A 26,219-nucleotide genomic window follows, 5' to 3' on the forward strand; every position below is an offset into this window, starting at 1 on the left:
GTTCTTTTGAAGTCTTTCCATTTTTTCCATAAAATTTGACTATTCATATTTATAGCCTTATATAGTAAAATCTTATGGTGGCTCCCCATAACAAATGAAATAAGATATGAATAGAACATTTATATAAGACTGCATGTAATTAAATAAATATCAAGAAAAGAACTTGACATTTATAATTAACAAAAAAATATAAACTAAAACTAATCAAGTCATTTATACATTTATTAATTTAGAAAAAATGATTTAAATTAGAATAATATTCAGTGTTATGTTAAAACTGATTCATTTGAGACCAATTGATTAAAAATGAACACATGTAAAAAGAATATTTAAAGTGTTTTTACATTTTGGCTCAGTAATACTACTCCTAGGAATTTATCTGGTGATAACAAATCAACTGAAGAAAAAAAGATACATTCTTTGCAATGCTACATATAATAATAAAATAATACATTAAATAGGAAAGTCCTAGAAGTGTGATAACTTCAAATATATAACCAAAATATATACTTCTTTACAAAGATTAGAAGATAAAAACAGCTTTGCTAGGGCATTGGGATTTAGGTTGCATTGAAAACTTTTGGAGATGTTATCAAACTTTTGGAGATCCAAGATAATGGAGTAGATAAATACTATGCTTGCCTTCTCCCATGAACCCATTAAAATTACAACTAAATTATAGAACATTCAACCTAGAAAACCATCTGAAGTCTAGCTGAACAGAAGTTTTATAACTAAGGATATAAAGAAGAAGCCACATCAAGACTGGTAGGAGGGGTGGAGATGTAGAACACGCCCCAAGCCTCCATGTGGCAGTTGAGAATTGGGAGGGATGTGTCAGGCATGGAGGTTTCCCCTGGAGGAGCAAGAGACCCCAGCCCCACATTGGGCTCCCCAGCTCAGAGTACTGATGCCAGGAAGAGGAGCCCCACAACATCTGGCTGTGGAAAACAATGAGGAGTCCAACCATCTGGTTGTGATGGAAGGCTGCGAAAAACCCAGACATCCTCTTCAAGAGCCTCTGCACAGATTCACTCACTCTCAGATATTCACTCTGGGCCCCAGTGGAGAGACAGTGACTCCTGGGGGATGGGGGTAGGGGTGGGGTCAGAGACACGTGAGGAAAGACTGAATTGTGTGGCTTCAGGACAAGAACTGGAGGGAGAGTTGACATTTTCCCTGTATGGGGCCTTCCTCCCATACAGCCAGCAAGTGGGCACCATCTTTCCTGTGTTAAGCCCTCCCCCACAAGGCCAAATTTGAATCTGAAGTGGCCTGGTGAGCTCCGCTCCCTCCACTCTGGTGACTCCCTGGACCCCACCCTCCCCAAATCCCACAAAGCCAGAGACACTTTCTCAGGGAGCGGCTAGCCCCATCTGAATTGCACTATTTCTGGGACAACTCTCAGGGGTCCATGGGCCCCAGGCAGGCAGTGACTGGCCTCAGTGTGCTCTGTGACTTTTGCTGAGTAGCTCCAGGCTTAGCACTGGCATGAAACCAGAATCTACATTAATCTGGTGAACACAGCTTATCCCGCTCAGGTGACTCCCTGAGACCCTACTTCACTCATTTCATGTACCAGATGAGGCTTTATCAGCATTTGAACCTTATGGGAGCTGGCAGGTGGCAGCAGGCCTCAGGGTGTCCTGGCTTTTTGTTGAGCAACCCCAGCCCCAGTATTGGTGACAGGTATCCTCAGTTCACAGTATGGCCTCTTCCATGACCTCCAGGTTTAGCACAGGTAGTGACCAACCACAGGTCACTTTGTAACTCCTACCAGGTAATCCCTGGCAAGTCACAGGCAGTGGGTGACCTGGGCCAGCACCAGAGTCTCTCCCAAGAGGCCCCAGAATCAACATACTTAGAGGTTAGCTTCAGACCACAGCAGAGCACTGCTCAATTAGCCCTACAGGTGGCAAACCCAAAGGGCAGTCTCAAAAGGTACCAGAGCTGGGGTGAATCCTGCTCAGTGGGGTAAGTCCCCCTGCACAGCAGCCAGTAAGCTGTGGACGTGGCCAAACCCCAAAAACCGGTGAGCCTACGGGTCAGTACCACCCACTGATATGCCAATAGCAATCAAGGATCAACTATAACAGGAGGGCACACACAAACCCAGGTGACCAGGGAGACTGTGCCACTGGGCACTACAGGGCACCTACTATATACGGTCACCCGGTTAAGACTGGGAGATGTAGTAGATCTACTTAATACATAGAACCAAACACAGAGAAGCAGTCCAAATGAGGAAACAAAGAAATACATCCCAAATGAAAGAATAGGAGAAAACTCCAGAAAAAGAACTAAACGAAATGGAGGCAAGCAACGTACCAGAGATAGAGTTCAAAACAATGGTTATAAGGATGCTCAAGGAACTTAGTGAGAACTTCAGCAAAATATAGCAAGCATAAAAAAGGACACAGAAACCATAGGAAAAAACCAGTCAGAAGTGAAGATGCAATTAACTGAAATGAAGAACACACTAGAAGGAATCACCAGCCAATTAGATGAAGCAGAAGATCGATTCAGTGATTTGGAAGACAAGGTAGCAGAAAACACCGAATCAGAACAACAAAAAGAAAAAAGAATTTTTAAAAATTGAGGATAGTTTAAGAGACATCTGGGACAACATCAGGCATAACAACATTCGCATCATAGGGGTACCAGAAGGAGAAGAGAGAAAGCAAGGGATTGCAACTTATTTGAAGAAATAATGACTGAAAATTTTCCTAACTTGGTGAAGGAAATAGACATACTAGCCTAGAAAGTGCAGAAAGTCACAAACAAGATAAACCCGAAGAAGCCAACACCAAGACACATCATAATTAAAATGCCAAAGGTTAAAGATAGAAGGAATCTTAAAAGCAGCAAGAGAAAATTAGTTATGGGAGCCCCACAAGGGAGGTCCCATAAGACTGTTTCAACTGATTTCTTAACAGAAATTTTGCAGGAAAGAAGGGATTGACACAAAATATTCAAAGTGATGAAAAACAAGGACCTGTAACCAAGATTACTCTATCCAGCAAGGCTATTATTTAGAATCAAAGTACAGATGAAGACCTTCCCAGACCAAAAAGAAAAAAAAAAAAAGAAAAAGAAAAACTGAAGGAGTTCATCATCACCAAACCAGTATTACAAAGAATCCTAAAGGGATTTCTTTAAGACAAAAAAAAAATATATATGAATAATAAAATGGCAATAACTGCATACCTATCAACAATTACTGTAAATGTAAATGGATTAAATGCTCACAATCAAAAGACATGGTGTGGCTGAATGGATAAGAAAGCAAGACCCTTACATATGCTGCCTACAAGAGTCTCACTTTAGAGCAAAAGACACAGACTGAAAGTAAAGGGATGTGAAAAGATTTCATGAAAATGGAAATTATAAAAAAAGTTTGGGTAACAGTACTTATACCAGGTCAAATAAACTTTAAAACAAAACTGTAACAAAAGACAAAGAAGGACCCAGTAATCCCATTTCAGGGTATTTATCTGAAAAAACCCAAAACACTACTTTAAAGGGACATATGCGTTCATATATTCTTTGCAGCATTATTTAAAGTAGCCAAGATATTGAGGCAACCTTGGTGTCCATCAATGAATGAATGGATAAAGAAGAGGTAGTACATATACACAATGGAATATTACTCAGCCATAAAAAAGAATGAAATCTTGCCATCTGCAACAATTATGGATGAACCTAACAGGTATTGTGCTGAGTGGAGTGAGTCAGACAGTAAAAGACAGGTGCAACATGATTTTGCTCATATGTGGAATCCAAAGAACAAAATAGACAAACGAAACAGAAACAAACTCAAAGATATAGAGAACATTTTGATGGTTGCCATATGGGAGGGGGGTTGGAGGGTGGGTGCTAAAGGGGAAGGGATTAAGAAGCACAAATTGGTTGTTACAAAGTAGTCATGGGGTTGTAGGGTATAGCATAAGGAATATAGTCAATAATATAATAATAACTATATGTAGTGTCAGGGGGATCACTTCTTAAATTATATGAATTTCTAACCACTATGTGGTACTCCTGAAATTAATATAAAATAATATTGATTATCATCTGTAATTGAAAAATTAAAAAGGAGGGGAAAAGGTGAAGGGAAATAAGAGGTCCAAATTTCCAGGTATAAAACAAATAAGTCACAGGGATATAATGTACAGCATAGGGAATATAGTCAATAATATTGTGGTACCGTGTCAGATGGTTGCCAGACTTATCATGGTGATCATTTCTTTAGCTATACAAATGTCAAATAACTATTGTGTAAACATGAAACTAATATAATATTGTGTTAGCTATAGTTTAATAAAAATCTTTTTTTAAAAGAGAGAGATTGTAGCTTTGCCTATAAATGGAACTCCTGAAATAACTAATATGGCAGCCAGTCATCATTAATTTTGAGAGTGGTTTTATATAAAGACACAATAAAAACAGCACAGCAATCAAAACAAACCTTTTTAATGCTGTTAATCCTGTAATGACATTCCTGTACTTGAGTGCACAGAGCAATAATAGTTTTATTTCTGGGTTATTTTGCTTATTTGATGCTGTGACAAAAACTAAACTCTTTCATCTAAGTTGACAATGATTTCTTACTGAGCTTTGGCAAGAAAATAGAATAAAGATGTTTGTTCCACTAAAGCAGAGAGGACAGCCCTCTCCTCAGGTAAACCTTTATATTCTGAAGAGAACAGCTCTTCATCTTCTGCTTCCCTCTGTTTATACCATCTGGAAAAGGAGAAGAAAACAGTTTCTTGGCGTTTGTCCAAGTCTCCAAGATCACAGATACCACGCTTCTCTCTTCCCTCCTACAATCCCAAGAAATCCACAAAATGGGCAGCTGGTCCGGCTTTCTGTTAAAAAGCACCTATTGTTTGCCTAAACAAAGATTTCCAGAAGGTTGGTTGGAATTGTGCTGCACGTCTTATACTCAATTTAATGCAGACTCAGTAGAAAGGACCTTGCAAGGCTGTCGTAGCACCTAATATGTGAAATGATGGCTTGGATCTAAACCTTGTATAATTCTGCCTTTCCTTTTAATAGCTAAACATAGGGTGTGCCAATCAGTTCAGCAGTGCTGGTCCAGTTCTTCTTCAATATTCTCATGATGCCGGTATGTCCTGGTTTTTGGTGAAAGAAGGCTGTTACCCAGCTTCTGCAGGCAAAGGATGTGAAGGAAACTCCCGAGAACTGAGTGAGCCCAGCATGTATCACACGGGGGACTTTGAAGAATGGACAAGAATCACCATTGTTATCCCAAGGTCTCTTGCATCTAGGTAAAGTGACTGTTCTTATCATATGCCGTAGCTGCTGCTTCTCAGGTGCATATATATATCTCAGTATCTTTATTTTGTATATCTCAACAACCTAAAAGAATTCTCATATAGTCTAGCTTTATCTATTTGAGTAATGACTCTTGAGGGAAACAGCGCTGGAACAAAATTTCCAAAGTAGGGATATATGTGTGTGTGTGTTTGTGTGTGTGTGTATACACGTGCACACATGCACGCTCGTGAATCAAATTTACTCCCTCATTCATTCATTCATTAATACTGAGCACTGTTCTGGGCACTGGGAGTATAGCAGTGAAGAAAAGATGTTAAAGGCCAAGAGTTACAAGGCATTCTTATATCAGACTTGCACTTTATATAGATTTTTAATAAATTAATGCCTCCCTGTATAGTCAATTTGAGATATCTTGCAATATAAAAGATTCCTTTATGTGACCATTAAAATAAATATTAAAACAGTACAAGGGTTAAAAATCAATTGACCAAAGGAATGAGGTAAATGAATCAAGAACTTGAAGTGAGTCAGTTTCATTAATAAGGGCAAGAAATTTAACTCTTAGTTTCCTGGCAGCTAGAACAAAGGGGGAAAATACAGGGTCATTTAGTTCTCATTGTTGGGCAAAAAGAAAGAAAACATACACACTTTTTTCCATGTTCAGTATTCTAGAATAAATGTAAATATGTAGTCCTTATGCCAGATAGAATAGACAACACAGAGATCAGTATTTTTAACACTATCATTTTATGAATGATAAAGAAACATTCTTCAAATAGACACTTCTTCATTGAATCCTAGAACATAACATTGAATTGTGACTCAGTCAAGGCATGGAAGTGAGATGATACAATAAGTGTATTTGTACTGCTTTCTGAGGCCGTAACTGATTATATGGTTGGGATACTCATTAGTGCTATTCAGCAATATTTCTAGCTTGCTTCCTTCCTAGAATATTGTAGAATATGCTTTCCCCACACCCTTTAAAGTTTGACATGCCCTAATGAAATGGAAATGAAACGTGACTTTAAGAGCCTATGTGCATTTTGCCATGAAAGCATGTTTTAAAATGAAGCTTATATTAGTCTGGGTCCCTGAGTGTCCACAAGAAGTAGGCTTTCTTACCAACTTACATTGGACATTTAGCATAAGCAAGAAATAAACGTTTGTTGGATTAAGCCACTGAGGTTGGTGTTTGTTACCACAGCACAACTTCTCTCATCCTGACTTATACATGGTAAAAGCTTAGCAATCTATAGCTGTGGCTTTTTCATAAAGCTCTTAGGGACCATTCTGTTTGTGAATCTTTCATCTAATTGATCGTCAAATTTGCTGTGCATCATCTGGTTGTGTTCTCTGCCTCCCTCGTTACTGAGATGTGTGTCCCTCAAAAACTTAGACACCACAGACTTTGGTGAACAAACTTTCCATCACATCATCAGGCACTAGGCCGCTGATTTCACGATGTACATGATGTGGATGGGCTCCCTGGATGTGGCTCCTCTTAATCCATAGACCTAGAAACAAAAAAGACAAGTTTCTACTCCACCCATATTCAACATGTAATGGTGAGATAATGACAGGATAACCACAGTAGACACTCCCCCCAAAAAAAATTTTTTAAGTAAAAAATGAGAAGCACATAGCAGCCACTGAACTGTAGGAATCCTGAAAGCCAGCAAGACACTTGTTACTAGGGACTCCCTCTCCCACAAACCATGTCCAGGACAAGAAAGTTCCCTTGATTAAGACAGTCTGCTTCCTAACCAATCGTTCTTCCCAACTGTTGGTTCTACTCGCTAGGCTTCACCCTCTACGACACCTTTCCTTTTCCATAAGAACCTACCTTCGTTTGTAGCTAGATCGCCATCACATCCTGCTTCGTACCCATCTCAAGCTGTGCATGTCACCCTGCAGCCCTTGTAGTCACTGCTCACCTCCACCACTGCCTGCCTCTTCCCATGTTTTTCTGAAACTGTGACCCAACCGTGGCTCTTTCAAATCGACAGGCACCGCCTGCCGTGAAGCTGGGACCACCAGGTGGTGCATCTTTGCCGCAATGACTGGAATATCAGGGTGCTGGCAGACATTCCTGTGAAAGTCATCAACAGAATCAGGAGCCAAGGGACACAAATCTGGTTGAGTCCCCACAGCCAGATAGGAAAGCGTGCCATCTGAAACTGCAGTCTGTTTGATGTTGAGGGGAATAACCCAATTGGTAAAGCCACGAGAAATAAGAGAAGGTTGTCCTTAATATCAGTCTTTTCAGGCTCCCAATGTATCAATATTTTCTTGGACGTCAGCTTTTGGAAGAAGACATGTTCTGCATTAGAATCCAGCTTCCTGGTTAATTTGAACACCATCCAGCTTGTTGGTTGATGGCATTTGTCACGAAGAGTTCTCTGCTAAAGAATAGTAAATATGTTTCTACTTTAACCCAAGTAAATGAGCTGTTGTTGTTCCTTCTGCAATATGTTCAACTCAGATATCTCCAAATATAGTGTTGGAAAGCAGAAGATTCTAAGTGTGAAAATTGTCAAAATTTGGAGCTATTTTGCCACAAGGCAACATGCTTATAATAGTTACTAGAACATTGCTCTTTCACAAATAATTCTAAGCTGATTTTCTCAAAGGAGCAGCTTTTGCTCATATTAATTCTCATGGCTCTTGCCTACAGAAGTAGACATCGAAGGTGGTAAATGCATGCTGGGGCACTCCTGCTGACTCTCTGCAGCAACCCCAACCATACAGTATGCCATGCAGCCTGCTCTAGGTTCCCTGTGCAGAATGCAAAAAGTTAGTATCTCTGGGGAGGGCCAGAAATACAGTTGCTTTGTCATCTGCAGAATGCCCCTTCCATGACCACCCATCACCTGTGCACCTCTGCACAAGACAAACAGATACACAGGAGCCTTCCTGGTTTGAGAGACAAATGCAACACCTCTCTGAAGTGTGGTGGTAGAAGGAAGGGGTTGGTGTAGAAACCAATTGTTGCGGTCACTCAGGCATCCTCCAAACAAAGGTAATTGGGGAAGGGGACAGAGATAGGGTCTCATCTTCTGCCGCTTCCTTATCTGAGACGTGCAGGACAAAGGGCATGTTTTGTTCAATGATCTGCATAGTCAGACCACACTATGGAGATTTCTAATAAAACTGCATGAGACTAAGTTCTGTCTCTTCCTCAATCATCACTTCCTTCACCTCATTCCTGACCATCAGTCAAAGACCTCTGTTACACATTCTCGTAGCTCTGTGTCCTGCTTAGTGGGGTAGTTGTCAGCATTTGCACACTTACATTTTTTGTGTGTGCAGGGTTTTGATTAAGTGTGTCTCCTCACTCGACTGAGAGCTACATGAGGCAGGAACCACATAGGATATCTGCCCCCATCGTGTGCCTAGCCCCAGCACTGCCTGGCATGTTGTGGGCACTTGGCAAATGCTGGTTGAATGAAGGGATGTTGAATGAGGAATAAGGACCAGCAATAGATGATTAGCTACACTAAAGACCTTCCCTTTTTAAAGTATGTTTTCAGTGCTGTTTAGCAAGAAATCATTGTTCTGCAGTCTGCCTTGTGTCCCTGAAAAGACACGAATAGCACGTGCGTACACATACATTAATAATTTCAAAGCTGTGTCTCCTCTATTTTAAAAAAAACAAACTATGTAGAATCTAGACTTTCTTACTAGCTTAAGTTTGACCAACTTATTTCCTCCCATCTTCTGATGATTTCTCTCTGATTGTCTTTTAGTAAATGCTTAGAGTTCTTGCTCCTATTCCAGCAACCCAGGGGCTGCTAACTTACTTGTACTCAATTCCCAGACTGCGCTCCTGAGAGAACAGAGTGGCAGTAGGCTCAGGAACCAGGTATAACTAGGAGAGAGGGAGACGCAGCAAAGCTTGACTTACGTTGCGATCAGTGAACCTCTGTTGCTTTGATTTGCACCTTCCAACTAAAACCCAACTAGCAAGTATTAAAAGGAGGAAACGAGGTACTATCTCTTGCCCTTTCACTCTGAAATATAGCTTTCCAGCTAGACTCGCAGCTATGATTTACCATGTCCTGGACTCACCCTATTAACCGAATGATCACTCATCATGTTTTGTTTTGGTTTTTCTTTATTTAAATATGGATTCCTGAGTATTGAGCTCTTGAGGTCTTTTCCTTCTCAAATACCTAGCAGCACATTCTGCTTCTTGGCTCTATAGCACCCTTAGGGTCTACAAACAGCGGTGCCTCTAGTCTCTAGCCAGACCAGACCTTGATTCTTTTATTATTATAATGAAAATTCAGGACCCCCAGAATCAGACATGCATCAAAGGCCTTCACTTGCCCTCCATCCGCTATCAAGTTACCAGAACTTCTACAGTTCTCCCTAAAGGTAGGATTCTTCAACCTTCCAACTGCATCTGGGCCTCAGTCTGGGTTTGCTCCTTCTGTGAAGTGGGGCAGTCATCTTGCCCAGGTGGGAGAGCTTAGGTGGAGAAAAGAAGTTGTTCTTACCTCTTTTTTTTTTTTTTTTTTACTTTTCATGAAACAGAAGTTGTGAATCCATGATTATATTATAGAAACATAAAAAGAAAAAGCAAGCATGACTTCTAATCAAATAGGATTTATATCAGGGAATTGGCATGTTTGCCTCTTTTATTATAGCTATGCAGCCTGTAATTTGGAATGGACACAGAGGCCTTACCATCTTTCTTAAGAGCAATTAGCAAAAGTTACTGTTCATCAATTCAGTTTACTTCCTTTGAGAGTAAAAATATGTTTACAGGCTAACTAACACTACAACCCCAATGGGAGGAATTTTCCCAAGGTCCATGATTCTGTAACTGGATTTCCTTTTTTATTTTCCTGCTTTTGCTTTGCTTTTCTAATATTTTAATTCAATTGTCTTTTGCCTTATAAAATAAGACCAATATATTTTGAATGAGCTCCAAAAAAATTTTAAAATGTGTTTACCTTCCTCTTAACACACTGAAGAATGTGTTAAGATTTGCATTAATAGACGATTAGTCTCTGAACACTTTTACTCCTAGTAAACAACACTATTGGTAACATTTTGCAAATTTGCCAAAAGTAAGGAACTTAAAGTAATGAGGATAAACGAGTTGTAGTTCAGTGTTGCCAAATTACCAAAGCTATTTGAAGAGCCAGAAAAAAATGAGTTCTAATACAGCCATATTATTTTTACAATAATAAAGTAGAGAAGGAACTGTCTTTGTCTACAGTTATCTTTGACAATCTTCATTAATCTTTGAGAGTCTTTACCCTTGTTTACTAAGAAACTGGATTCACTCCAAAGTCTATAAATATTGGCAACAAAATTAATTGAAATCTAGATAGCCTAATCCATCTTCCCTCTTTGATGTCAGTAGAACTAGGAAGCAAAGCATTTTCCTGGTATGAAATTATAGATGTGTATGGGTTTCCATATTTTTTAAAAGTAAAGAGATGTATTGAAAGGACCAAAAAGCTTGGAAAGCAACTGAGACAAGTTTTAGTTTGGCGGCCTCCACATTGTTATTGTGGGGGGAGAAGGATTGGGCAGCAGCCCAGCCCTCTTTGGTTCCAGGGTTTTGAAGCCCTGGGACCAGGTCCCTCTTTTGTTCATTGGCAGTTACCAGTGTTCACTGGCAGCCCAGCTGGTGGTTAAGAGTTCATAGAATGAGCGTCTTGGAGATTTGAAGATGAATTGTGAAGAGGAAGGAAACAGGTGGGAATAGAACTGTTAGTACAAAGTTAACCCTTCCCTGCCAGGATCATGCCAGTGGCAAATAGCCGGAGTTCCCTTATATGTCCTAGTGAAGAACATTCTATTTTGTGGGCTCAAAATTCCCAAATAGCCTCTTAAAATACACAGGTAAAAACCTTTCTTGTGTTTCTGGCCATCAAAAGTCTTCTGTGCCTGGTATTCTCCTGATATAGAAACATTTATGATGAAGAAAAAAACAAGAAGTTCTGAGAAAGGTCTGAGTGAGACACCTTATGAAAGTTAAGTGTCCAACCACGTGGACATGACTTTCAAATAGATATTAAATCTCTCTTGACTTTTTCTGCACGGTTCTGTATTTCAGTGTTTTGCTATGAAATGTTGGTATGAGAAACGTGTTGTTTTTCCCAACAGCAAGACCAGATTCCGGTGGATCCAGGAGAGCAGCTCACAGAAGAACGTGGCTCCCTTTGGTTTAGACGGAGTGTACATATCTGAGCCTTGTCCCGGTTACTGCAGTGGCCATGGGGATTGTGTTTCAGGGGTGTGTTTCTGTGACCTAGGGTACACCGGTAAGGGCTCACCTCAGACATGTCTGATGGTTTGTTTGTTTGTTTGTAAAACATGTATGTCTAGTTACTATATTCATGTGATTTCTTCCAAGGAAATCAGTTATGCATTTGTTCTTCTTTAATTTCTAACTATAGGAATTTGCAACCCAGGCCCATAAGGTGCTAAATTTTTTGTAGTGTTGAGCTGCCTAAGGAAAAAAAAAACATGACAACATAAATTTTTATTAGTAATAATAATAATTAACATTGCTTGAGTCCCTACTTCATGCTAGGCACTCTAGTAAGTGCCTTTTATTTCATCTCATTTAATGCTAACAATAACCCAGTGCCATAGTTTTGTTATTGTCCCTTTTTACAGTTGAGGAAACTGAAGCACAGAGAGCTTAGTAACTCTGCCAGGGTCACACACCTCAATGTTGCAGGAGCGAGGCTTCCAACCCTTGTAGTCATTCTAAAACCCAAGCCCAAGCTTGTAACCACTTGGCTACAGGAACTCCCTGTGCTCTTTACATTGCTTTTTAAAAGAAATGTAATTTTTTACACTTAAAGTAAAAATCAACTTATGAAATGATCAATCCAAGACTGCCAAGGAGAACTTTACAAGAGAAGTCTTTTCTGACCACAGTCACCCTTGAATGTTGCCATAAGCAAAAATAAAAAGGGAGCTGAGGTTAAAGAGTAAAATTAAAGAGAAAATATTATAAGCTTCAAAATGTTTTTTAGAATTTTTCCTGGAGGCAACTTCAAAAGGATCCTTCCCAGTTTTTTCAGTGCTGTGCCCTTCTCTGGAGCGTGACCAAAGACAAACAGATGTCATCACAGGCCTTCTGTGGACAGTGCTGTCACTCATGGTTTCAGAGTGTTTTTTTAAAAACTGGGATTAACTCCCCTTATTGATCCTCTAATAGAAGGACAACAAACAGACAGATTTTATTGTGGACAAAATCTATTTCTCAGTTTGTAAAACTCCTCTGAGTAGCAAGAGCCATGGAAATGTGTCATTCCCAATGTCTCCCTATTAAAAAATAAGAAAATTGTACCCTTGAAACCTATGTAACTTTACTAACCATTGTCACCCCAATACATTTAATTAATTAAAAAATTGTCATCCCAATACATTTAATTAATCAATTAATTAAAAATTGTAGAGACGGAATAATGTTTTTGATGATGATAGTGATGGCTATATTGCAGCAGTCAATTTGAGACACAAATTTTCATGTGGTTTCTTTCCCCCAACACCTGTGAAATGCCTCTTTTGCCCATGCGCAGAATGTACCTTCTAATGTGTAATGGTTTCAACAAAGCTTCTCCCCTCTCTATTTCTTTTCTGGAAAGCCGCACAAGGAACCTGTGTGTCTAATGTGCCTAATCACAGTGAGATGTTCGATAGGTTTGAGGGCAAGCTCAGCCCTCTGTGGTACAAGATAACTGGAGGTCAGGTTGGAACCGGCTGCGGAACGCTGAACGACGGCAAATCTCTCTACTTCAATGGCCCCGGGAAAAGGGAGGCAAGGACGGTCCCTCTGGACACCAGGAGCATCAGGTAGGTAGTTAATCAGTGTCCTTCCCCATGAGCGTCGTATTTCCCGCACCCTGTGCTCTTAACCTGAAACCTCTGTTCCATTATTGAGGGTTTACATAGTAATGTTTTTATGTGTAGATTCTGACTTGCAAAAATGAAGCCTACCTTTAACTCGGTAATAAAATAGGTAATTTCTACAAAATTTGTACCACAATTTATTAATCAGAATACAGTCATCACCTAGGGTTGTAGCTCTAATGTTGGTTTTCTAAAGTTCTGCGTTCTTATGAAGACTGTTTGGTATTATTTTTAATATATGCCAAGTAAACCAAAGATTTTTTTCACTTTAAATTCTGTGTCCAAAAATGATGCATCCCCATTGATCTAAGTTTGTTTGTATTTGCTTATTGAAAACTGCTCCAGAAATTTAAAGTACTTACACTGACACCTACTGGTAAAATCAGTAACTGCTTGGTTTTAAGGTCAAATGAAATAGCAGCACACCTAAAGAAACACTGTGCTTTTATTTATCAATTAAATTATCAGGGAATTGAAAGAAAGGAAAGTGAAGAAATATTTGAAACTTTTGGACCTTATCTTCACTAAAATCTGGGATTCTGCATCATAGTTTCTGCTTTCAGTCTCTTTCCTCTTCCTCTGAGTCCTCCACCTAGAAGCCTGTCTGTCTAGGCTCTTTCGGTTGGTTTACTGAGGACTGAGGCTTAATTTACATCACACTGAGTGAGTGTCAGTTGTGAAAATTTAAACCATCTTAGTCTAACTCAGTAATACAGGTCATTATCTGGCCCTAAACAAATGTAGAATTCAACTTCTTAATGTTAGATTTTTTCTCATCTTGAGTTTCCAAGAATAGTATTATCTTGATTTAAGGAATTCCTATTTCAATGATTTCATCAAATTATATCACACTGTCACAGTGAAATGGGGCTAAATTTTTTCCTTTTGTTTGTTTAGATCATTATTACAGAATAAAATTAATGTCATATTAATTAACTTTTTTTAAATGGTTACAGAATTAACTTACTATATAATCTACCTTGTTTCTGCTGGTTACAGACCCTGTTTAAAAATAATACTTAAGAATTACAGGATTTTTTTTAATGTGTCAAAATACAGAAGGTTAAATCTTTTCTGAACTCACCTATTTGCAAGTAAACCAAATTGTTTTTTGTGTGTGTTTTTTTTTCCAGACTCATTCAATTTTATGTACAAATTGGAAGCAAAACTTCAGGGATTACCTGCATTAAACCAAGAGCTAGAAATGAAGGTAAGCTGCTCTATTTCCATAGAAATTACAGTTACTATTAGCAGGTTCGTCCTTTTTCTTCCAAAGTTGGGCCAGGATTTTGCCAAGTGATCCACTACCCTAAGTCATTCCTTCTTCTCTCCTCCATCATTGGATGGGTAGCGGCATGAAGCCATGATCCCTAAGATTTCTCATCCGGATCCTTAAACCTGAGAAACAGCATGTCTGCTCTGGCTCAGAGCACATTTGTTTTAGGGAACCTGCTGCTTTATAACTTTCTACGGGGAGAAAACAAGAGCAGAGAGTTTTACATTCAGTGCTACGACTAGAAACATGTTTGCATAGGGCACTGTCGAATGCAAATCAAACTCTCCCTCCAGCCGATAGACATTGTGGGGGTAGTAAAATCCTTGGGTTGAAGGAAAAGTTCTTGGTAATAATGAACATTAACATCATTGAGTAGTTATTATATGTAAGACACTGTTCCAGGTGTTTTATCTGTGTTAATTCATTTCATCTTCATCATACCTCTTTGCCATAGGTACTAAAATAGGCCCATTTTACAGATGCAGAAGCTGAGACACAAGGAGGTCAAGTAAGTTAGCCAAGAGCATGCAGTTAGTGAGTGGATGACAGGGATTCAGACTATTGACACTGGCTCCAGAGCCTGTGCCTTAACCACCATGCAGTACTGCCAGTTTCCTTGCACAGACCACTCTCTCTGGGCATCCATACCATCTTCTGCCTCAGTGATTCAGTTCTGAAAGAAATGCAAAAGGTTTGAAGCATACAAGTGGCCTTCATGGGCTCCACAGATACAATGGGATTTTTTAAGGGGGCCTGAATGTGAGTTGGCTCCTAGCACAAACTCCATGGGCTTCTCTGATGGGTCCTCCTCCAAACCTTGATCTGATAAACGTCCTGCAAAAGGCGTGACTGTGGAAAACATATTGGCTTAAGCAGTACCTTTCAGTCGGTAGAGCCACTGGTAGCTCTCTTCATCCATTCTGCATGCCCTTGGCCGGATCAGCACTTCCTGAAAGTTTTCATGACTTTTTCTGAGTATCCCAGTACGATTAGTCTAGTGGTTATCCATATCATCCATTTACGGGAGCAGCAGTCTAGAAACATTATAGACCATTTTGTGTTCCCGAACATCAACAAACGCTTATTAAGAACCTGCTGTAAGCCATACACGGTTCTAGTGGGCTGCAGATACAGTGTCTTCAAATCTCAGATGCATCCACCACGACGAGCTAGGTGATGCTGCAGTAACAAACAGCCCTCCAACCTCAGTGGGTTAACATGGAAAAAAAAAAAAGATTGCTCCTTTGTGCTACATTTTCACTGTGGGTATTCTGAAGGTCTCATTCCAGAACCCAGGATAATGAAGCAGCTGCTGGGTAGATTCTGGATGCTGCCAGCCATGTGGCAGACAGAAAGAGAGAGTGTGGTGAAGGGGACAAGAAATGCAAAGCACCATGTGCCAGCAGGGGAAGAACCACTGTGGCTCTAATGCCTACAGCGGACTAAGCCCCTGCCCTTAGGGCACGTACCTTCTAGTGAGAGGGGTCAGAAAATAAACAAGAAAAGAAATAAGTAAGCTGTTAGATTGATGGGATAGATGGAAATAAGCTGATGAGATGGAAAGTAAACTTATGCAGGGGGAAATGTTGACTTAGATAGACTGGTGGGGGGGGAGGTGCACTGAGGAAGTGACTTTTTTTTAAATTAGTTTCAGGTGTACAGAACAATGTGATAGTTAGACATTTATCATTTATATCCCTCACTCAGTGATAACCCCTTCCCCCTATCTACCACCCCTCTGACGTCGCATACAGCCAGTTACATTTGAGGAAGTGACATTTAAATTGGAATCTAAAGGATGAGAAGGGCCAGCACAGCTCAGAGAAAGTTTTCCACAGAGAAGAACAGCAAAGGCCTTGAAAAGAACTGGTGTTGGAGGAACAGAAAGAAGGACAGTGTGGCTTGGAGCTCCTACAGGGTGGGAAGTGATCTGAAGGAAGGAGCAGGCAGAATCTAGCTGCCATGGCAAGGAGTTAGGGGCCTGAGGCATGTGCTGGGAAACCTACTGACGGCTTTTAGGCCAGGCAGCCACATACTCTAAGTTTTTATGAGCTCACCTACAGAAACAGTGTGAAGTTCAAAACAAACGAATATCTCTTGAGCACATGCTTTGCCACGCAGACAGGAACTTGAAGGAGTGCATAAGAAGGCAGGGTCCTGTCCTCAGGGACTTGTTTTCTGATTGGGAAGGTGGAACATTTTAAGGTTTTCTTTCACCCTTGTAATAAAGTGACTATTTTAAAATCGTTTGTGGTTGGGAGAGTGTAGCAGTTGTGTACATGACTCTTCTGAAACTTACAAATCCGTGCCTCTATTTGTGTATAAACTACAAACAAACAAACAAACAAAACCTCTGACCAAAGCATAGTAGGAAACATCCACTTTTCATAGATAGGAGGCTCTCTGCTCTGTACTTAACCTACAATTGACTACAATTGCTGTTATCTGCCCTTCAGGACAAATTCCCTTAGAATCCCTTTAAGCACAAGTAACTTTTTCTCAACTTCTCTTGAGCCATTTTCTTGAACTCACTGCTGTCCATGTAATTCACATCCCACAGGCATTTCTTTGCCTTTTATTGAAAACTGGTTGTTAAAATGTAAATCTGCCTAAATCCTTGAACAAATCTTTTCCAGTGATGAAAGTAAAGATTTTTTTACTTACCCAAGCTGAAGCCTCAATTTACATATTTGGAATTAAAATCAAAATTGGGCTATTTTCAATAAGACTGGGCAAAATGCAGATGGAGTTGTAATTTAAAAAGAAAAATGTTTTACATGCCTTAAACACTCAGGAGATGAGCTAAAATGGCTTGGTTTATTCAGATGTGCAGTGTGTTAGATCCCACAGCTAATGAGGCTCAGCAATTGATACAAAATATGGATATTGCTCTTTTCCATTATTTCATTTATTTGCTCTTCCGTCCTTTTCTGGGAGGCATTCCTTCACTGTCCTTTGGAATTGGGGTCCTCATCTCTGCAGACTTAGTTGTTTCCTGAAGGCATACATGACTCTCCTGGAAAAAGTAATAAGGAGAAAGGCAACAAGCAGAAACCAAATGGAGTATGGACCTCTTCAGCTGTACTCCTCATATTTTAATGTCCATCTGAATCCCTTCGGAGTCTTCTTAAAATGCAGATTCTGATTCAGAAGGACTGGGGTGGTATTCTGTATAACAAATTACTCCAAAGCTGAGTGACTGAAAGCAACAAACATTTGTTATCTTCCACCTGCTGTGAGTCAGGAATTGAGTGAGCAGCAGCTTAGCTGGGTGGTTCTGGCCCAGGGACTCTCAGAGGTTGGCAAAGGCTGGAAGGGGGAGGGGGCGTGTGGTGAGCAGAAGACTCAGCCAGGGCTGGAGGATCTATTTCTAAGATGGCTCACTTACGTGGCTGTTGGCCAGAGGCCTCAGTATCTCACTATGTGGACCTGTCCCTAGGCTGCTTGAGTGTCCTTCCTACCTGTCGGCTGGTTTTACTCACAACCAGAGATCCATCACAGAGAACGAGGAAGAAAGTGCAATGCCTTTTATGGGCTAGTCTCAAAAGTCCCACACTGTCAATCCTACCATATTCTATTTATTAGAAGCAAGTTACTAAATCCAGCTGCACTCAAACAGAGGAGAATTAAGCTCAACTTTTTGAAGGGAGGAGCATCAAAGAATTTGTGGACATGTTTTAAAACCAACACAGATAGGGCCTGTTCCCAGGTGATGCAAGTGCTGGTCCTTGGACCATACTTGAGTAGAAGGTACTAGAAAGGACCAGCCAGTGAGAATTTAGTCTCAGGATGCTTCATTTCTGGTACTATAATCTACCTCCTGAATAAGTCACCCCAGATATACCTATCTAAAGTATTCATGTTCATTCTCTCTCTCTCTCTCTCTCTCTCTCTCTCTCTCTCTCTCTCTCTCTCTCTCTCTCATCTTATTAAATGTAAACCATATTCACCCAGATTAATAGCCACAAGTAAAACTAAATTTTAAAGTGTTTGTTCTCTCAGCCACCCAAAATCTCCTTAAAAAGCCATAGGACATATTTTGAGCAAACATGAAGGATTGGAAAATAGAGTTTTGCCAGATGCTCATCAAGTTGACTGGAATAAATATTTGAAACAGCTTGCCTTACAATTGTCTTCATAACCTTTGGTGTGACTCACGTTTCCAAGACATGGTTCTCACCTCACCCACTGAAGCACTAACTGCCCCTCTCTACACCTGTGCACAGCATACTATCTCCCCAGAGGGTTCCTATTCTTTGAGCTACTTTTATCCTCATTAAAAAACGATGATTTATTCTATTTTAAATATGGTAGGATTAATTCTCCTGAGATTTCTCATTGTTTTGCATATTTTTAGTCATTGTTGTTCCTGACATCATACCTTGTTATACGTGGTGACCACAATTCCATGTGTTAATCGATTAGCTTTAAAAGGCTTTCTTACAGAAACTCATAGACACAGACAATAGTTTAGTGGTTGCCAGAGGGTAAGGGGGGTGGGGGGTGGGGGGTGGGAGATGAGGGTAAGGGGGATCAAATATATGGTGATGGAAGGAGCACTGTCTCTGGGTGATGAACACACAATAGGATTTATAGATGATGTAATACAGAATTGTGCACCTGAAATCTATGTAATTTTACTAACAATTGTCACCCCAATAAATTTAATAATAAAAAAAAGGCTTTCTTTATATTTTTCTCATAATATTTTTTTTAAACTTGACCTTAGTAAACTCTTTGTTGTGCAGCAAAACAAAGGGATTGGGATATTCTGATCAGTTAATGGGAAATTTAAAATTATTGTATGTACCATGAATAATTTAAAATTTTCCAAAAGGGTTAGAATATAATAAAGGTAATATAACAAACATAGCTTTACTGAAGACAATTGCTGTAAATACTCAGAAAATAGTTTAGTATCTGCAGTCATAATTATGAATGTACAGTAACAGTCTTAGGAAGAGTTATGGGATAGGCAATTAGGTATATGCCAACAAAGGCCCCTGCCCCTCCCATCAAAACAAAACATGTATATATATAGATATATATCTCCTATTGGTACCTACTATTTCATAATTAGCAATTTTTCGTTTGCATTCAACATTCCCCTTTCCCTGTGTACTTTTTAAAAATAAAACTGTTTCTGGGAGAACTAACAGGGAGAGCACATGAGGTCTCTTAAATATTCATGTGCAGGTCCCTAAATCCCATCACTTTGGTGACAGGCACAGGGACATTGGGTAGATGGGGAAAGGGTGACACAGAGAAAGGAAGGCTGAACTAACATCGGAGGGAAGTGAGCTTTTCCGCTTTGCTATTTAATAATTTAGCTTCGTGAAAGCTTCAGTGCCCAAGGTGTGACAAAGTGTGACGTGCCAGTAAAGCGACCTTCTACTTAATAGAATTCCAAGATGGGCCTTGTTTAGTGTTTGGTGCTTCTGCAGAAAAAAGCACTACTTGATTTTGTGCTGGGGAGATTGAGATATTTCTTCTGAGTATATAATAATGATGTGAGACTTCATCATATTCAGGACAGAATCTAAAATTCAAATAGGTAATCTGGAGTGGATTTTTATGTCCCCTTTACCAAACTACTCACTGCTCATACAAAGCTAAGTGGTCTTTAAAAGAGCTTATGTATTTTTTTCCCCATTTACTGGGAGCTGGTGCATTAGAAACTGTCAAGAAATTGATGAGCCTTCAGGTCTACTAATTCATTCCTTGGAAGTTAGATGAATGTGCCCTCGTTCTATGCGCCGCAATTTGGAGTTTCTGCTGCAGTCTTGCCATTTAAAAAATACTGTTCATTGCCTTTTTAGCCTCTAGGAAAGCTGTCTAAGTAACTGGATTTATATCTCTTAACTCAGGGCTTGTTGTTCAGTATTCAAATGACAATGGAATTCTCTGGCATTTACTTCGAGAGTTGGACTTCATGTCATTTCTGGAACCACAGATCATTTCCATTGACTTGCCACGGGAGGCAAAGACACTGGCAACGGCTTTCCGATGGTGGCAACCCCAACATGGCAAGTTACTGCTCCCCCAACTGTCCTGCTTAGGGACAGTTTAGGTCAGATAGTTAAAGCCACATTTTATTGTATGTATCTTAATTTGCTGTCAATTTCTAGACAATTTAATTTAAAATCATGGTCATAAAGGTATTCTACCAAATGAACCTTTCTCTAACGACCTGTATTCATCTGATTTCAGGGAAGCATTCTGCCCAGTGGGCCTTAGATGATGTCCTTATAGGAATGAATGACAGCTCTCAAACTGGGTTTCAAGACAAATTTGATGGCTCTCTAGATTTGCAAGCCAACTGGTATCGAATCCAAGGAGGTCAAGTGGACACCGACTGTCTCTCGATGGATACAGCTCTGACATTCACTGAAAACATAGGTATATGTTTTCACCAGATAAAGGGAGAATATTTAATTAGCTAGAGCACTAAATTAACCACAACCCAAGAAGAGATTCTGAAAAGCATAACTGTATGCATAAGTGAAAAATAAAAGTTGTGTTGTCCTCTGATATGACTTGGTGTGCACAGACAGGTTTCGTTGGAATTGTCTTATACAGAGTAGGTATAAGATGACTGAGAGTTCTTAAAAGAAGAGCAAAAATATCTATTTGAAGTCATTCCCATGTTTCATAATTTTCAGAATTATAGACTTAAGACTCTATATTAACCCTTCTCAAGGTAAAGTTTTTTAAGTTAGCAACCTTCCATATTTCCAAGTCTATGCTAACCAAATAAAAATGCCTACCATGAGACGAAAAGTCAAAGCACACGTAAGGTACTAAAGATGAGACAAGATTTTTGTTTGCTAGTGAAAGTGTCCATGATGAACACAACTGCCCGATAAGGAAAGAGAGCACAATTACATGCTACCATTAAACCTTTCTCTTTTTGTAGGAAAACCTCGTTATGCTGAGACCTGGGACTTTCACGTGACAGCATCGACCTTCCTGCAGTTCGAAATGAGCATGGGCTGTAGCAAGCCCTTTGGTAACTTCCACAGCGTGCAGCTCCAGTATTCTCTGAACAATGGCAGGGACTGGCATCTCCTCACTGAAGAGTGTGTCCCTCCAACCATTGGCTGTCTGCACTACACAGAAAGTTCCATTTACACCTCGGAAAGATTCCAGAACTGGAAGCGGGTCACTGTCTACCTCCCACTCTCCACAATGTGAGAATTGTCACTTGGCTACATGTCAGAACTTTAGGTTTCTGTCACCTAATTTGAAAATAATTGTGATTCCACTTGGCAATTCTATTACTTTCTCATGATAATTATGCACAGAATGTGCCAGGGGAAAAAAGCGCAACGTGCTTTGGGTTGCAGTTTTTAAATGTGGTTAGGATCTCTGAACTTTTTACAAGGCTGAACTTTTCTGTGCTTTAGCAACATAAAGTCTGCCCACCAGATATCAGTATCTTCCAATAACCAGACTATTATTTATTTGCATTAGGCAGTATGTGAATTCATCACACATAGAAGAGTAGCCTCAGTTGTTGTTTTGTTTTGTTTTACTCTCAGCACCACGGTAAGAATAAAAGATTGGTTCTTTTGGAATGCTCATATTGTTTTACATTTTCCTCCCCTTGCCAGCATTTCAGATCATATTCAAGAGTTGTATTAGGGCTTACAGCAGGCTCCCACTTTTGTGGTTTAGGCACTTGGATATTGTAGGATGTTTCTAGAAACGAAGGTATACTGTGGGGGCTGGTAAGAGATTGTGCCCTCCAGGACTGCTCCCCCAGATCCCCACCTCACCCCTCCACTGCTCTGTTCTGCATTGCAGGCAGGTCAGCCTCTGCAGGCTGCTTTGCCAGCCTGCTGTATCGGCTGGCTTCCTGATTTAGACACCGAGGAGAGATCGGAGGGTGGAAATAGAGATAAAGCAGGGTGTTCCTCCCCCTCCCCTCTGCCTCATGTGTATCTTGGGCAACTTCAGTAGCTCTAGCTCCTCCCAGATGGCCCTTCATGTGACCCTGGCCTGTGAGCATCAGCGGCAGTATGTCCCCGCTGTGTCTGTCCAGCTTTGGACTTGCCGTGGCTTCCTGACTTTGCCACACTCTGGTTTCCTCTCTGTTGACGTCTCAGCTCTGCCACTAACTATGCATCTAGTTCCTTGTGTTTCTCTGCGTCAAATACTTCCAGTGGTTTCCGTTTTCCTGGTTCACGTCTAAATCAGAGATGCACAACCAAGTGGCAGAAGAAAATGCAGGAAACCAAAGTATCTTAGTATGTAACCTAAAATCGTTTCCTGTGCATCCCCAGAACTGTGAAGAATGCTTCCTTGTAGCTCATTTATTCGATTTGTTTTTATTCAACAAACATTTATTGACTATCTATCGTGTTTTAGAACTCTTTATATGAAACAAATAAGCTGACACCAGGATCCCAATATATTATTTAGGATGACAGACATCTAAGCAATTATTTCTGATATAAAATGATAACAGAGGTAATAATCAGGGCTACTATTGAAACAGGGGGATACTACCTAACTCAGTCTGGGGGGCACAGAGGGAGCTTCCAGAAGGAGCTAATGTCTGAGCTGAGTCCTATAAGTGAATAGAACTTGCCCAAGCGAAGAGGGCATTCGTGCTGTTGAGGCCAAAACAAAATCCCAGAGACCAGAAAAAGCATGAGTTCATGGGGAAATTCCAGGATTTGGTGCTGTCAGAATATAATTATGAAGCAAGAAATAGGGGAAGATAAGGCAAGGGAAGCATGATGGTGAAGGGATTGTGTATGTCATCGTAAGCAGTTCGGCCTTACCCTTGTGTGTGTGTGTGGGGCAGGGGCAGGGGGAACCATTTGAAGGGTATTAAGCAGAGTGGTGACGTGATTAGATTTCCATGTTAGGTCCACCATGCTGGCAGCTGTGTTTCATTGAAGGAGAACTTATGTCGGGGAAATAATAGCACTTGAAGTGTTAGCATTGAAATCCTACTTCGAGTAGAAGGTGGCCCACATTCCAAATACATGACTGAGGCACTTTTGCTACATAATCTCTTCCTAAATGAGGGACAGCTGCTGCTGTTTGGTAAGGCTGCTTGTATGGATGACGTGCTCTCCTGACATATATTCCCAATAACTGATTGCAGACATGAGATACGGGAGTGCCTCATGTTATTCAGTCTTCACCTTTAGGGACCAGAATGGACGCACAAGTTCAATGGGGCTTCCATTTACTATCTCGGCAACCCTGTACGACAGCAGAACAGGAACCTCAGGGCAAGCACTTCGTGAGAGTCCAGCCTCCCCTCTGTTTACCATCCCCAGTCTCTTTCCAGTACTGAAGAGCAATGAAAGCCTGACAGCCAAGACTAAAATTCTGCGTGTAGTCCAGACAATAGTTCAAAATAATTTTCCTATCTCACTGGTGTTCAGAGATTCTTGTAAGAAAGAAATGGTGAAATATTGAAAAAGCATGTTTTTTACTCTCCGGTGTGTGGGGTAAGAGGAAACAGCATCCAATACTTGGTACAATAATCAAGCGTCTTAAAGAAGAGGTAACTGGAACCTGGAGGAGGGCACTTTAAAGCAAAAAGAGAATGAAAAGAAATGTTCTCGAGCTTTCAAGGTTGCTTGTCAAACCAAGTGTGTTTTCTTTGGTTAGATCTCCCAGGACGCGGTTCAGGTGGATTCAGGCCAACTACACTGTGGGAGGTGACTCCTGGGCTATTGATAATGTTGTGCTGGCCTCAGGGTGCCCTTGGATGTGCTCAGGACGAGGGATTTGTGACGCTGGACGCTGTGTGTAAGTTAATAAACTGGCAGTTTCTTTTTGGGGGAATGCAAACATAAAACTGGCTTCTCAAACTCAGAACAAATCATACCTTTTCTGCACTCGTTTTTTCTTTAGATGTGACCGGGGTTTTGGTGGAGCCTACTGTGTTCCTGTCATCCCTCTGCCCTCGATTCTTAAAGATGATTTCAACGGGAACTTACATCCCGACCTTTGGCCTGAAGTGTATGGCGCAGAGAGGGGGAATCTGAATGGTGAAACCATCAAATCTGGAACATCTCTCATTTTCAAAGGGGTCAGATAAGATTCTACTTCTCTATACGACTAGTGAAATTCCTTTCTTCACTCACTGCTCCACACGGATGCATTTCTGAATCTGTTCAGACGATGTATTATTTTATACATAGCAGTTATTGTCTTCTAGTCCAAACCATGTTTCTTCTCCTATTCAGCGCACTTTTAGGATCACTTCACCATAACATTTTTCCTCCACGTTGGTCATCAGACTTCTTTACTTTCTGCTTGAATTATAGATTTAAAATTGTACATCTGCAATTTCTAGAATCTTGACTCCTAGAATACAGCATTTTATGTGTCATTAAATATTTAACTTGCAATATTTTTTAAATGGTTTTATAAAAGGTCTCTGCTTTTTCCTTTCTTTTTTTTTCTTTTCCTCCTGCCAATAGAATCATTTGGTAACTTTAAGAAAACCAAACGTTTAAGACAAGTTAGATAGCATTCTCAAACATTGTTAGTATATTTTTTATTTCAACCTAGATGTCTGGTTAGAAGAGATACCAAGCAATTGTGTGAAACTCTGAGCTAAGCTGGCACGCCTTCATATGTGAATACATGCTATGTCCTGTCTCTCTCAGCATGGACCAATCAGCTCATCTAAGTGTGCAAATGAAATCTTTAACAAAATTCTGCATGCGTTTCTGTACAACTTTAGTGATTAACACCTAACTTAGAAAATTAGACACCCTGGAACTTTTCCAATGATAGTTGATAGTGCCGCCTATAATCCTTGTTTGAATTTAGAATTCTTCTCAAATTTTGGATGATGAAGAAAAACCACTTAGGGGTCTGAGAGATTTACAAGTCCCTAAACGTTATGAGGAACTGAAGAAATTGAGGTAGAACATTTCAGAGTGGAAACTACTGTGTGTGTGTGTGTGTGTGTGTGTGTGTGTGTGTGTGTGTGTGTATTTTGTCTTAGGCTTTAGCTGTCATTACCACTAGCCCACTTCATATCCATTTGAAGCAATTGACAAGATCAAAAAGGAGAAGCCCTGTGACTTTTCATGATTCAGATATCTGACCTGGTAAATTTTTAAGCAGTAGAATTAATCTGGTCCCTAGATCTTATAAAGGAAGTAGACACACAGTCTTTTCTATTTTCCCTTTAGCCATCCAAATGCAAGAGCAGCCAAGCATTATAACATTACCCATATTATCTATCAGCTCTGCAAGATGTAGAGAGGGCTCAGCATATGCCATCCAGTAGGTTGTAGTTTGACCTCGGAAGGCATTCTTTCATGAAAAAGAAAATGATAATCTCCTTGTAATGTTTATAGATTTAGGAGTGCTATCAGCTGTTAAAATAGCTCGCTGGATGCAGAAGAATTCCTCACATTTAGCACAATGAATTACTGAACTTAGAAAAAGAACGAGAAAAGAAACATGTCTCTATGAACTAGACTGTGTACAGAATCAGTGCTTGACAGATTCATCATGTACCTATCAATATCAAATGCTGAACTATAAACAAATATTGCAAATATAAAAGAAAGATACTTTCATACTACAGATCATGCCCACTTTCAACACAATCGCTCCTACAAGAAAATGGGTCCTTCTATGGAACCACTTATACTTACATTCCATAACCAAGAGGGAAGAGTAATCATGTTCATTTATCTTGATGTGAGCAAGGGATGTTTAGTAACTGGACCTGTAACTACCTGCCTCAAAGCTGAGGAAACCACCT

At 40.2% G+C, this 26,219-nt stretch overlaps 1 protein-coding gene across 4 annotated transcripts in view; it reads left to right on the forward strand.

Annotated features, from left to right (window-relative positions):
* Positions 1 to 26,219, forward strand: part of RELN (reelin) — a 502,053-nt gene that overhangs the window by 385,440 nt on the left and 90,394 nt on the right. For all 4 annotated transcript variants that reach the window (XM_074340625.1, XM_074340624.1, XM_074340623.1 and 1 more), the window contains exons 28-36: positions 5,059 to 5,291; positions 11,428 to 11,585; positions 12,924 to 13,131; positions 14,322 to 14,398; positions 20,332 to 20,490; positions 20,675 to 20,863; positions 21,381 to 21,654; positions 24,098 to 24,238; positions 24,344 to 24,521. In XM_074340625.1, the coding sequence (XP_074196726.1) occupies positions 5,059 to 5,291; positions 11,428 to 11,585; positions 12,924 to 13,131; positions 14,322 to 14,398; positions 20,332 to 20,490; positions 20,675 to 20,863; positions 21,381 to 21,654; positions 24,098 to 24,238; positions 24,344 to 24,521 (1,617 nt within the window). The remainder of the gene's footprint in view (positions 1 to 5,058; positions 5,292 to 11,427; positions 11,586 to 12,923; positions 13,132 to 14,321; positions 14,399 to 20,331; positions 20,491 to 20,674; positions 20,864 to 21,380; positions 21,655 to 24,097; positions 24,239 to 24,343; positions 24,522 to 26,219) is intronic.

Source organism: Rhinolophus sinicus, linkage group LG09 (genome assembly GCF_036562045.2).
Source record: "Rhinolophus sinicus isolate RSC01 linkage group LG09, ASM3656204v1, whole genome shotgun sequence".
NCBI classification, from domain to species: domain Eukaryota; kingdom Metazoa; phylum Chordata; class Mammalia; order Chiroptera; family Rhinolophidae; genus Rhinolophus; species Rhinolophus sinicus.